General features: G+C 35.2%; 1 protein-coding gene across 2 annotated transcripts; it reads left to right on the forward strand.

The window, feature by feature from the left end:
* The first annotated feature begins 663 nt into the window (after positions 1–663).
* FST (follistatin) lies at positions 664–8,146 on the forward strand. Of its 2 annotated transcripts, none has more exons than XM_063456882.1 (6): positions 664–1,296; positions 2,539–2,730; positions 3,504–3,722; positions 4,585–4,809; positions 6,141–6,371; positions 6,997–8,146. In XM_063456882.1, the coding sequence occupies exons 1-6, from the start codon at positions 1,212–1,214 to the stop codon at positions 7,074–7,076; spliced, it is 1,032 nt and encodes a 343-aa protein (XP_063312952.1). In that variant the 5' UTR covers positions 664–1,211; the 3' UTR covers positions 7,077–8,146. The 2 variants fall into 2 exon arrangements, with proteins under 2 accessions (XP_063312952.1, XP_063312951.1); XM_063456881.1 differs by having other exon boundaries at positions 6,693–7,090.
* The last annotated feature ends 5,100 nt before the right edge of the window (positions 8,147–13,246 follow it).

Raw genomic sequence — 13,246 nt, forward strand, 5'->3', positions numbered from 1 at the left:
TTGCAGAGAGAGAGAGAGACAGAAAGGGCAGCTTTTTAGTCAACAGATACCATTTTCCGTTAAGTAATCGTTTTGTATAAAAGGAAATATCGCCTACTCAGTTTCATTTAGCTGTGCCAAAAATGTTATAAATGAGACTCCGCCAACTTCAAATAAAGAATGCCAGACTGTACTTAATAAACTAGCCCTACAGAAGTCCATTATCCGTGGGTCAATCTCTGAGACCGCCTACGTGAGCCCATTCCTGTCTAATACTCCAGACATAACGAGTGAAAAGATTGTCAATTGGGTTAAAAAAAAATGAAAAAATATTAACTCTTTGAATTTCAAAGGAGTATGCATTTAATTGCCCACTGAGGGCATATACATTTATTTATTGTATTCATTTAGTGTTGTGAGTTTTTTTTTTTTAAAAGAGAGATAGATATATATATATATATATATATATATGTATTATTTATTTGTCAATTTAATTCTAGCAAGCTTTAAGAGGACTAAAGTTATACATACGTGAGGCTGTTTAGAGGTGTTGGGAGTGTTTGATAACTGGGTGTGGATGTAAGGGGGAGGTAAGTTACTGTCAGGGGATCCAAAAATCTTCAAGAACTCTGATTACATGTTACAGCAACTCTGATCTGCTCAAGTTATTTCAATGTGACCAAAGGCTGGATGGAGGTGTCAACATTTGAAAGCTGTTGTCTGGAGCCCAAGAAGAGCAGAAGGATTTTGGTAGTGAGAGATCATAGTTACACTCTCCTCTTCAGCTGCATTTTCAACTCAAGACTTCACACTCCTTTGCAGGAAAACTAGATAGTCTGCATCTCATTCTCTGAGTTCATCCTCTAAGTTTCCTGCTGAAGTTTGTGTGACTTTTCCCTGGGCTGCTGACACTGAGCAAATAGTCTTTTCTTTAACAGTTCACTTTGGATATACCTTCCCCATTTATTTGGAAAAGGGTTTGCAGAAGGTGGAAAAATGTCACCTGATTCACTGTGAATTTTTTTAAAATTTCCCCACCCCCTAAACTCACAGACCGCCCACCGCAGACAGCTAAGACCCCCTTAAAGATTTAAAGAGAGACTGCATTGGGAGGCTGACGTTCATTCAATAGAGCGATCATAATCAGAGCCCACAGTCCTGTGTACTATCTCCTCTCAATCATCTCTCCATCCACTTTGAGATCGCTCCTTTCACTGTCTGGACCCAGGAGGATGTTATACCAGATATTTCACCCAAGCATGCTTTTTCTTCTGACTATCTCTATGTGTCACTTCATGGAAGATCACACAGCTCAGGGTAAGCAGAAAAAAAAACCAAAAAAAAAAAAAAATAACCACTTTTTACTTTCTGATTCAAGATTTTCATTTTGTATTATTTTTTTAGGATTTGTATTTTTTTTTATATAGTTTGATATTTGTATACAGAGTTTGAGGTGTATTAGAATTTGTGTGCTAGTAAAAAAAATAAATAATAATAATAATAAGAAAAAAATAAAACATGCACAGGTCTGGGAAACATTTGGATCTATTGCTGATCTGTAGGTGTTCTATCGTATTCTGCATAAGCAGTGTGTACTCTAGCAATTTGTGGAGATTGGAGTTGTACACATATCATTGAGGTCAGACTATTGAATTCCGATAGATAACTGAGCGCTGACATTAATGTTTAACCCATTGTGTGCCTGGATTTTATAAGGGGATTTTGCGTGCTTGCCTTTAAAACAAATGAAACATATGTTTTATCTATATTACTATTATATTTTATTTTCATTTATTTTTTCCTGTTTTTTTCCTGAAACGGATTTTTTTCTTTTTTTTTTTATAAAAGTTTATTTTATCGAAGGAACTTGGGATTGCGAGACATTTGCGCACATGACGCAGAACTCCTTATGCGTGCTTCATAGTCTCTGGAATCTTTGAACTTCCAACCTAATCTAGTGGTTTGAGCGCGATGTGCATTATTCAATTAGATTTTATGTGGATGTTTTCATACACTTTGGGTTTTCTGAACGCCTGTTAAGTTTTAGTTTTCTCAGTGAGAATGCATCCAGACAGCCTGCAGAAGTCAGTGATTTCGAAAGAGTTTAGTAATACATACATGTGTTCTAAATCCACTCAGATTGCAAAATGTGTTGGATACAAAACGAAATGTAACAACAAGAAAGGTATTTCATGTGACGCACGGGGCAGTGCAATGCATTTAATTACATTCCTTTTCATTGTACAAAAATATCTTTTTTGTTGTTGGTTCATTTTCATTATATCTTTAATTATTATTATTATTATTATTATTATTATTATTATTTTGCCGATCTGTGTAAATAGCTGAGTGTGTGGAGCGTTTAACTCTTCAGGGCCAGGTTGGGCTCCTCACTCAATGGGTTAATGCTGGTCAGGCTTGGGACAGACTGCTGTTACTACTGCAGGTTATGAAACGGGACAATAAAAGTAAACAGTCTAGCGGAGTGAGTGTGGAGACACGTGTTGTGTCTGGGTCATTGCTAAGTGACACTGATATGGCTGGGGCTGTGTCTTGCAGCTGGCAATTGTTGGCTTCAGCAGTCGAAGAATGGTCGGTGCCAGGTTCTCTACAGGACTGATCTGAGCAAAGAAGAATGCTGCAAGACTGGCAGGCTGGGCACATCATGGACAGAGGAAGATGTACCCAACAGTACCCTTTTCAAGTGGTTGATATTTAACGGCGGGGCCCCACACTGCATACCGTGCAAAGGTAGATCGATTTCACTCTTTTGATTAACTACTTGTCTGCCAGAATGAATAGCAATGCCTCTAGTCTATGTGTTAGCATTAGGAATGAAAGTTAGTTTACCCTGATCTTAGTGTCTAAGTGCTCACTCTAGGTGGTCTTAAAGGCAATATACTAGTTCTCTAAACATAGTTAGTATGCTAGGTTTCCCCAAGCAGGTCTGGGCTGGCTGAGAAATATTAAATAAGTATGCAACATTTTATTTTCTATATATTGTTGTATTTGTCTATCTGTCCTTTTTATCTGTTTTCTTATATCTATCCACAGATTTTATCTATGTATAAGTGAGATAGGCAGATACCCTCCTAGTCTTAGGATACAGTTTGCAGATTGTGGCCACCTAGAGTTGATTATTAAGTGTTATTTTTCACGGAGGGATTTATTAAATGTATAGGACATCTGCACTCAATTTTGAATCAGCTCTCTGGAAGAAGTTGTGTTCCCTGTGTAGATACTGTGTGCTGTTATAGCTATTAGGGGGGGGGATAGTTCAGTCCAAGTGTCAGGAGACTGGAGAAATGCGTGACAGCACTTTTTGTGGTTTACGTTTTTACAATCTTAAGATTTTATGATTTGAAAGGCTATTCTTTGGTATATGAACCCGTAACAGGGTACATATCTTTTTAACAGACTTTGGAAACAACTTTTTCTTGTATTCATGTCAAATAACTTGAGTCATAAACAGTATCACTAAATCACTTTGAAATGTGGCTAATAGGATCTCTTTTTACACCCAGAAACGTGCGAGAACGTGGATTGTGGGCTTGGAAAAAAGTGTAAAATGAATAAAAAGAATAAACCAAGATGTGTATGTGCCCCGGATTGCTCCAACATCACATGGAAAGGACCTGTGTGCGGATTAGATGGAAAAACCTATAAGGACGAATGTGCTCTCCTAAAGGCAAAATGCAGAAGCATCCCAGAGCTGGATGTGCAGTACCAAGGGAAATGCAAAAGTACGTCCTATAGGAATGCATGGACATGCTGTCTGGACACTATTAAAGCTTATTTATAGAGCTGATCCCAGAAAAAAACCCTCAAGTGGGCAATGGATAGCAAAAAGTTATATGTGGCATTCATGCATGAAGACAGATACATAAATACAAACGTACACTTTGACTTATGTTTAAATAGATACATTTGTCCTATTGTTCTATGACATTTGAATTAACAAAGCAGAGAGGGACTTAAATTGAACGATGGGATGGGAAGAGAAGTAAAGAAATGAAGAGGGGAGAAGATATAGAATAGAAAAATGAGAGAACAGAGGAAAGGTTAAAAGCGTGGCCAAATAATGTATGAAAGAGAATGCGAGAGATAAAATGAAGACAATTTATACAATAAATAACTATAAATTAGTTCATATTTTTTCTAATTTTTTTAAAGGAGGGACAGAAGTTTTGCAAATGACATTGGTTTATGAAGTCATTCCCCAGTTGTAAATTTAGCACAGTAACTCATTAAATTACGTTAACATTATTAATTTGTAGAACCGTATAATAAAACAAATTATTCTCGGTGTGATAGGTCCAAAAACACTTGGGGGGAAAAACGTAGCTTCTGGACAGTTGCCTGGGACCTGATAAATATTATCAAACAATAGGAACACATTGATGATCCTGATGTGATTTCCAACCTAGGATAAAAGGCAATTGCATAAATACCACATAAAGTAGCCTTAGTTTAATATTACTTGTTTATAAACTATAATATTTTATGACAGATTAGATGACAGTGTTTTACTTTTCTTGGAAGATAAATCAGTGTATGTTAGACGACCCTCCTAGTGACCATTGTATGTCAATGTGCTTATTTCAGAGACCTGCAGAGATGTACTATGTCCAGGAAGTTCCACGTGTGTTGTGGATCAAACCAATAATGCTTACTGTGTAACATGTAACCGCATTTGTCCGGAGCCCACCTCACCTGAGCAATATCTTTGTGGGAATGATGGAATAACCTATGCCAGCGCATGTCATCTGAGGAAGGCCACCTGCCTGCTGGGTAAATCCATTGGATTGGCCTATGAGGGAAAATGCATAAGTAAGTACATCTATCACACTCAACATTTCTGTATGAATTCATTATTCACTGCTTATTTAGCAGATCTGTTTTGCTGACATACACATTTCTTATTTGTATGTGTACGGCTTTGTATGGAGAGAGAGAGAGTGAGTGTGTGTGTGTATGTATATATATATATATATATATAAATTACTGTTGTTCATCACCTGCATATCTCAAGCTGGGCTTTGGAAAGTCTTCGGTGGGCACTGAAACTCATGAAACTATATTTTCATGACTCTCCCAGAGTTCCCAGTTTGACATGCAAATGAACACAGACAGGAATTGAGAAAAATTAATGTTCCTTTCAACATTGATAGTTAAATTAATACTAAGAAAGCAAAAAACAATGGTTTCTATCTGCTGTATATATTGTTATTTTTTGAGATTTCACAATGAAGAGATTTTTTTTGCCACTTTTTAATTTTCTCCCATAATTAACAGGGTATGTTAAGCTAAAGTCCTTTTTTAACATTTGTACTATACATTACGTAATGAATTCATAATGTTAAAATCATATATGTTGAAATAGGCTGCTTATGTATTGGTCTTAGTTACTTGCCTAAAAAACTTGATTATGTAAATATAGCTGTGAACCACTATGATGTGTTAACTCATGGTGTTCTAAACCTTAAATCACTTTTATCTATAAAGCTGGAAAACTGTAACCAGAAGCGGGTAAAAGAAAAAAACTATTATTTATGACAAAACATATTAGAAAAACAGAAACCAGTTAGCTTACCACAGTTACACATGCAACCCTTATATTTACATTGGTTTGGCACATTGGTTAAATAAACACAGAGTATTATCTTCTTTTATTGTTCTTGTCATATTATCATTTATAGGGGAGAATTTGTACTAATAAATAGCATTCTTAGTTGGAACAGAACCTTCCAGATCCGTGTGGTCCGTCATTTGCAACACAAGAAACATAATTTAAAAAAAAGCAGTGTTGTAATTTATTCAAATTCAACCAATTCAATCACAGGGACAAAGCCTTGATTAATATTCTGGCGTCAATGAGTATCATCAGACACCAGTTGTGCTCCCTGGAATGTTCTGGACATACTACATTTGTGGTGTGTGGTGACATCTAATAATATTCATGTATACAATAGATAAAACTCCAGCTCAGTATTTTATGAATGTGTTTGCTACCCTATAGGAACCATTGAAACATAGGTGGATTTTAGTTTTGCAGTTGTTGTTACCTTAATCTACACAAGGTGTTAATTTAATGTCATGAACCAGCTTATGCCTCACTTATTGTATGCCATACTACCTTACACTTCTTATTTTATCTACAGAGGCCAAATCTTGCGAGGACATCCAGTGCAATGCTGGGAAGAAGTGCCTGTGGGACAGTAGAGTTGGCAGAGGTCGCTGTGCCCTTTGTGATGAACTGTGCGCAGATAGTAAATCTGATGACTCAGTGTGTGCCAGCGATAACACCACTTACCCAAGCGAGTGTGCCATGAAGCACGCTGCCTGCTCCTTGGGAGTACTTTTGGAAGTCAAACACAGCGGATCTTGCAACTGTAAGTGAATTACTGAAAACAATTCTAAGATTTCTAAAGGCAACCCCTCCGTAATGAAGACTAGAATGACTAAAGATTTTATTGGATCAGTCCAATTGTTAGATAATATACCATCTCGATTTTCTGCAGTAAAGCTGCTTGCAAGACTTTCAAATGTGCAGGGAAAAAGTCAACTTATTTACAAGGGGTTGCCTGAGAATATCTTTTCCTTATATCTTTCTAATTCGCTTCTATGTGCTTCGCTGAATGCTTCATTAACGCTTTGAGTGAATTAACTCCATGAGACTCTCACTGGTAGCTCTGGGTTGTGTCTTTGTGCAGAGGCCCTCTACTAACTTTGAGGACACAAGCAGTCCACCTAGAACACGAGCGCTTTTTGTCTGATTACAGGAATCTGCAATAAAAGCCTGATCCATTGATTCTTCAGAACTTGCTGCAGTTAAGACTTCATAGATTAAGTAAAACAAACAAAACAAAAGTATTACTTAAACGATGCAAAAGCGCATCACTGCAAGTCACATACAATGCAACGCTGTATTATGGCTGTTCAGAGGGTTGTGAAAAATGCTTCTGCGCTGTTGTTGACTTTATTTAAACAACAGCTCCCCTATATTCCCCTATATAGCCATTAATGAAGATACGGAGGAGGAAGATGAAGAAGAGGACCCGGATTACAGCTTTCCTTTATCTCCAGTCCACTGGTAAACCTCCAAAATTGTTGGAACAGCCCTTGGGCAAGAAATTATGTCCATAATGTATATAAGTGTATGCTTATTTATTTTGGGAAAAAAGTATACATATAGTTGAGTCTTGGTAGACATTTATTTATACTGTGTCATGTTTTATAATTTATACATACAATGTCTGTTTTGACTGTACACCTTGTTTTGAAGAAAATATATTCGTCAAAGGAAGAACAGTGTTTATTTATTGTGAGATATCTTTCCTTGTACAGTAAAGTTTTTCTTGTAAATCCATTCCTATAGCTGGTCCATTACTGTCCATTCTTAGGTGTTTATTTACTTTACAGTTAGTTGTGGCAAGTAGACAACAGGTTTGAAAACTGTAAAACAAACTAGCTGCTTAAGAAAAAAAAAATCTCAATTTTAGTCGTTAGATTTTTTTTTTTCTCTACTTCGCTGTTTCGGTGTAAATATTGCAAGCTGGTTTGTCAACTCGCTGTTTAGTGAATGGACTCATAAGTCATTAATTTTATACTGCTTTTTCTTCAACACACTTGCATGTCAGTTTCCGTGTTTTATTTATTTTTTTTCTAGTTCTGTACATATATCTTTTGGATTTTGTTTACAAGAAATTTAGACTGACCAAAAACATATTTCATTAGAGCTATACTACTAAAAGAAATGCAAGGTTTTTAGTAAAATATTCTCCCATTCCAATTATTCTATTCAGTTCACATGATTTGGCAACGAGGACATATTATTGTAATTTATAAAGAGTCTGCATATTCCATGGATTAATCATTGGAGAGAGAGCCCGGCGACTGCCTAGGGTTTATTGATGGTATTAGCAGTATAGAGATATTTGTGGATTTCATCCAGTTAACTCAATCCAATGCAAAGCTATTTGTTGTGAAATATAGCATCACATTATCAGTTCAAGTTTCTTGCTTTCCATAATACAAACTTTTTTTTTTCTTTCTCTCTGATTCAATTTTATATTTTCAAACATGGCAAGTTAAATATAAATTCATTTAAATATATAGTTTTGTACTTTTTTTACCATGTAAATGTGCAATGTATATAAAATATAATGTGTATTTGTAAATAAATTATGGGTGAACAATAAAAATGGAATTTTCCTATGCATTTCTCTAATCTTTGTGGATTTTTATGTGCTTGATAATGTAGTGATGGCTAAAACAAATCTGTAGAACAAATCTATTTCTTACTTATTGTGTACCATACACATATAAAGGTAATTTGAAGTAAACATTAACTTCACAGCATGGGGTAGGTATTTAATTAGTGGTTAACTCATTCGGTGCTGCATACAATTAGCTCTGTATTACCAGGAAAATAGCTTCCAAATGTTATATCAACAGCATAATGATTGACAAGGACACTTCCATCAAGACGTTTAGGAATTTCCTTATCTGTTTAGGTATACAGATAATTTTCACTTGCTTCCACTTTAGAATTTCTGATGACACAGAAACCCCCAGCCCTCCTTCTTGAGACCTCAAGTTCCAAGTCTGGCACTCTGAGCTCCCAAATCTTATCAAGTTATCACAACATCCCAACTCTTCAGAAGTGAGAAACACAAACATCTAGACATCTCTAATTACCCATCCAAATTTAAAGGTGAAACTCAGTTAATAATCAAACAAAAGCCTGGGAAAAAAAAAATCCCCTCTGGTGGCTGGAGGGGAGATTTGAGTGGGATAGGAGTGATAACAGTTTAAAAATAGCTATTTATAGTTCACTCTACATTTTAAACAGAGTATTCTTTTTATAAAAAGTGAATAAAAAAAAAAGATTGTGATGTTCTAGCTAAATTAAGTATTGTCAGCTGATAAGGGTTTATGTTTTAAGTTCTTTGATGCATGAAGTAAAGTAGAATTTTGCAGTACAATAAACAGTACGACAGTTTATAACAATGCACTTGATTTAAACACTTTGAGATTTATTCGCTAAAATGTTATGAAATGTTTACTGATTTTGCATTACCCTATTACCAACTTTTACACAATCTAATAAAATAAAACTGACAACTGAAGATTTTTGTATGCATTTTAGTCAACACAGATCAAAGGTTATTGGCCCTTCTTGGCTTTTAGATTTTTCAAATGATTTTGGAGTGAATTAAAGGAGCACTCAGAGCACCATAGCAACTTCATGGGAATGAAGTTGTTAAGGTGTGAGATGGTCCTATCTGACTCAAATCCGCCCTCCAAACCACAGAGGGGAAAACAGTTTCAGGCCTGTACTCGATTGCTCTGCAACTACTATTCCAGTCTGAGACCTAAATCAGGAAACCTATTGCTGAGTGCCGCTGAATGGCTGAGAGTGTCCAATAGAATAGTACTTCCTGAAGCCTCAAACTAGAATGGAATTGAAGGGGCAGAGTGATTGGGATCTTGACTGAGGGAAGGCCGGTGCCATGGACTTGCTTGCACCATAACATCTTCTTTCCAGTGAAGTTGTAATGGTGGCTAGAGTGTACCTTTAACAATTAAATTTCAAATGAAGGACAACATTTCCCAGATGGAAAAATAGGTAAATAAGATCGTGTTTACTTCTCACTTGTTTTAGAATAACATTTTTCAATACAGTTTAATTTCACCGGAATTTGCTGTTTGATAGGTAAATCCCTTTGCCATTTTTACAAATAATTATTTCTTGAAATGAATGCATCATAACAAAGTATTAGCACATTAACAGCACACATACAGACAGACACACTGATAAAATATACATACATGTGTAATACACACAGACACACATGCAGACTTAAACACATTTACATAGACACACTCATAGAAATACATAAATGTGTCATTCAAACAGATACACATGCTTACTTTATGGCATGATTGCTCTGTCAGTTCCACAAACTCAGAATTACTTTAGAGGAAGAGGAAAGTGAGAGAGGAGAGGGTAAAAAACAACCCCCCACTAAGCAGTAAGCATCAACAGATACAGAGTTTCGACATCGCCCCTGATTTGTAACAGGGAGCTGCACAGAGAGGGAGGCCATGTATGGGAGGCCAGGGATTAGGAAGAGTTTAGATTAGCAAAACCTCAGCCACTGCATCAAATTCTGCCTTTTTTTCTTCAAGATCTACTTCAGCAGTGATCCCGTTAACGACAATAACAAAGGAAATGTGTAGTCTAGTGTAGGCGTTAATCATAAATATGAAATCAACGTTTCCCCCCATTTCCCATGAACACAGTGATAACCCACAGCCATTCATTTGTTTAATCTTTAGCTTTTTACGTTAATGTAAAGTACTTGACCTGTGTTTACTTACTCAGGTTGTGTTAAGCAATCACCATAAAACTCACTTTCAATTGCTTTTTCCCTTTAGAAGTGGAATGGCGTGTAAAACACATCTAATTTTTGTAATGGGGTTGTTTGCAGTTAATTACTTGTCATTATCGTCTGAAAAATACCTATTGTTTCCTGGTACTTAACAAACATATTACTTTCTAGGAAAGCAGAAACTTCCCACAGAGCAGAGCCAAACATGCAAACTGAAAGCTTAGAGGAAAAAGTGACTCCTGTTCTTGTAGACTAGAGACATTGTTACAATCGGTTTGAAACAACCAGACAAATATTTGCTGTTATATCACAGATGAAACTGAAAATAAAGAGTTTACACATAGTTAAAAATATGGTACAATACCAGTGTCAACTTCACAATTGTGATAATGATAATAATGACAATAAATGTGTTTATAAATTGATCTGTCTATAAAATACACACTCATAAACACACAGCATAGCTACCAGGATGACAGGAAGATGCTGGTCTCCCATTAATGAATGTTTGGAAACAGTTTCTTTTTGAATTAGAAGGAAACGGCATGTTTTGTGTTTAGCAACTTGAACAAAAACATAATAATAGAGAATTAGATTAAATATGGTACCATTATTCATAACAAAAACTAAAAAGCAAATTCCTTGGCTGAGTTTTTTCCATGTGGCCACAGGAGATGCCTTTTGATCTCAGTGATGTAAAAACCAGAGACATCTCCCATATATCACTAACAACCATGCATTTTTGATTTATTCATTTTAAAACTGTAAAACTTTATTTGGTCACGATAAGTTAGTCCAACTTTCCTATAACATTAGAATAATATTTTATTTATAGATCACATCTCTCCAAGGGAGATATAAACACTCTCTCAATTAAACATATCCATTTATTGATTCCTTCATGTTGCAAGTTCATGCTATACTATTTTAAGTATGATATATAATCAAAATATAATTTAATACAGCAATTTAAAAATGTACAAACTGCTCAAATTAGCACAGACAGTATTTTTAAACATTCATCTCACCCCAGCTTCAAGTTGTTCAGTTTGATGTCAGAGAGAATTGCAAAATTAAACCAAGCCCGATGCCAACTATGCCATACTGAAGAGTCTTAATAGAGCAAAAAAAAAAAACTCACATCCCATGGCGGGGCATTCATTCATTCAGATCACAAGCAATGCCTGGCAAAAAAAAGATTTGTTATAACACATCCAGTCATTGTGCAGAGGACTTGCGGAATTGCAAGTCAGAAATTTGAAAAAGTGCCAATTCTCTTTATGCATTTTTGCATATTTTGCATGGCATGCTATGAGAGTTGTAAAACCACTGTCTTGGGACAGCTGTGTTTATACTATGTTTAAAAATATACCTTATGAAATAAATATATATATATATATATATATATATATATATATATATATATATATATATATATATATATTCCATTTAAGAAATTAGGTTGTCAATAAAATGTCAATTACTCTATTTATTACCTGAATTTGTACGGACAGAAAATAAAATGTTGACCCTAATTATCAGCACACGTTATGTTGGATGTTCCAGTTAAGTATTTAGTGGTTATTCAAATTTGTTAGAGAACATGTATACATAAAGATTATTTCTAACACCAGGTGTGAGTCTATGCCTTATCTTCTGTGTTTTATTGAAATAAAATTATGTCAAAATAAGTGTGAATTATGTTAAACAAGGCCCCAGTTGTAATTTTATGATCTAAAGCTGCACAAATAATGCTGTGTGGTTTGTGGTTTGTGGTTTATTTAGGTGTCTATTCACAAAAGGCCCTGAGATGAATGATTTTCCGTTTGATGAATTCTGTAACAAAATTACAATATTCACAAACAGTTTCCAATCCTAACATGACCCATTTAAAATAAAAACTGATCAGAAGGATCACAAAAAGTTTGATTTCCAATACTCTCAGTGTTCAACAATGAGTTTTACTAAGTTGTTCAGCTGCAGAATTTCCAGCAGGAGGCGAAATATGGTTAAGAAAAATATAACTAAATAAAAAAATAAGCACAAATCAAGCAAATTTTAGATGACTTTTGAGGTGATAATTGATATTTCTTTCTTCTAGTTTTCCTTTGGGCAGGAGATTTTACCATCTTTAATGTGACAGCTTATGATATCTTGGATCTTGTATAGTGATTTTGTACTGTCTCGATAGAATAACTTAAAGGTACACTATAATCACCAGAACCACTACAATTAAAATATTTCCTTTTATATCTGCAAAAACAGAATTTCAGTTACATTGCTCCCATTGATGATGCGCTCATAGGACTGTTGCTGTAAAATTTTAATTCAAATAAGTGAAATAATTATAATCTGATTACAATTGATTGTAATAGTTTGTGGTTTAAAAGATTAACCAAAAAATTCCTATGAGCCCATCATCATTGGGAGCATATAACATAGAACAGATATGCAGCGACAATATCCAGAAATAAAATGCACAGGTAGAGTGCCAAGTTACTGAGAAATATAAGTGTGTGAGTGTAACAGCACACAGTAAAATTACAGTATATGATAGCATTAACCATTTTAGTAGGTATTCAATACATATATATCAGTTTGAAATAGGAGCCTAGTAGAAGACTCTTCAGTTACCTATGAAGGTAACCAGTTCCTCAATAGATGCAAAAACATCAAAATGCTAAAACTTGGAAAAAGTGGGCAGGAAAGACCAATGACAGCCATGCAGATTGGTTCTATAGACACCTCATGACAAAACAAAAATAATGACCACACAAATAGAGTGAGTTGTGACCCTGTCTGGAAGTCCCGCTCATCACGGCATAGGCCTTTCTGATCATCGCCTTGATTCAAGAGGAAAGTCTTATGGC

This window comes from Pelobates fuscus, chromosome 5 (assembly GCF_036172605.1).
Source record: "Pelobates fuscus isolate aPelFus1 chromosome 5, aPelFus1.pri, whole genome shotgun sequence".
Taxonomy (NCBI): domain Eukaryota; kingdom Metazoa; phylum Chordata; class Amphibia; order Anura; family Pelobatidae; genus Pelobates; species Pelobates fuscus.

Excerpts from the sequence above, each read along its gene's own strand:
- FST (XM_063456882.1), top strand. The coding sequence starts at position 1,212 with ATGTTATACCAGATATTTCACCCAAGCATGCTTTTTCTTCTGACTATC. Across the intron at positions 3,723-4,584 it reads GTACCAAGGGAAATGCAAAA|AGACCTGCAGAGATGTACTA; the intron begins GTACGTCCTATA and ends TGCTTATTTCAG. Across the intron at positions 4,810-6,140 it reads CTATGAGGGAAAATGCATAA|AGGCCAAATCTTGCGAGGAC; the intron begins GTAAGTACATCT and ends TTTTATCTACAG.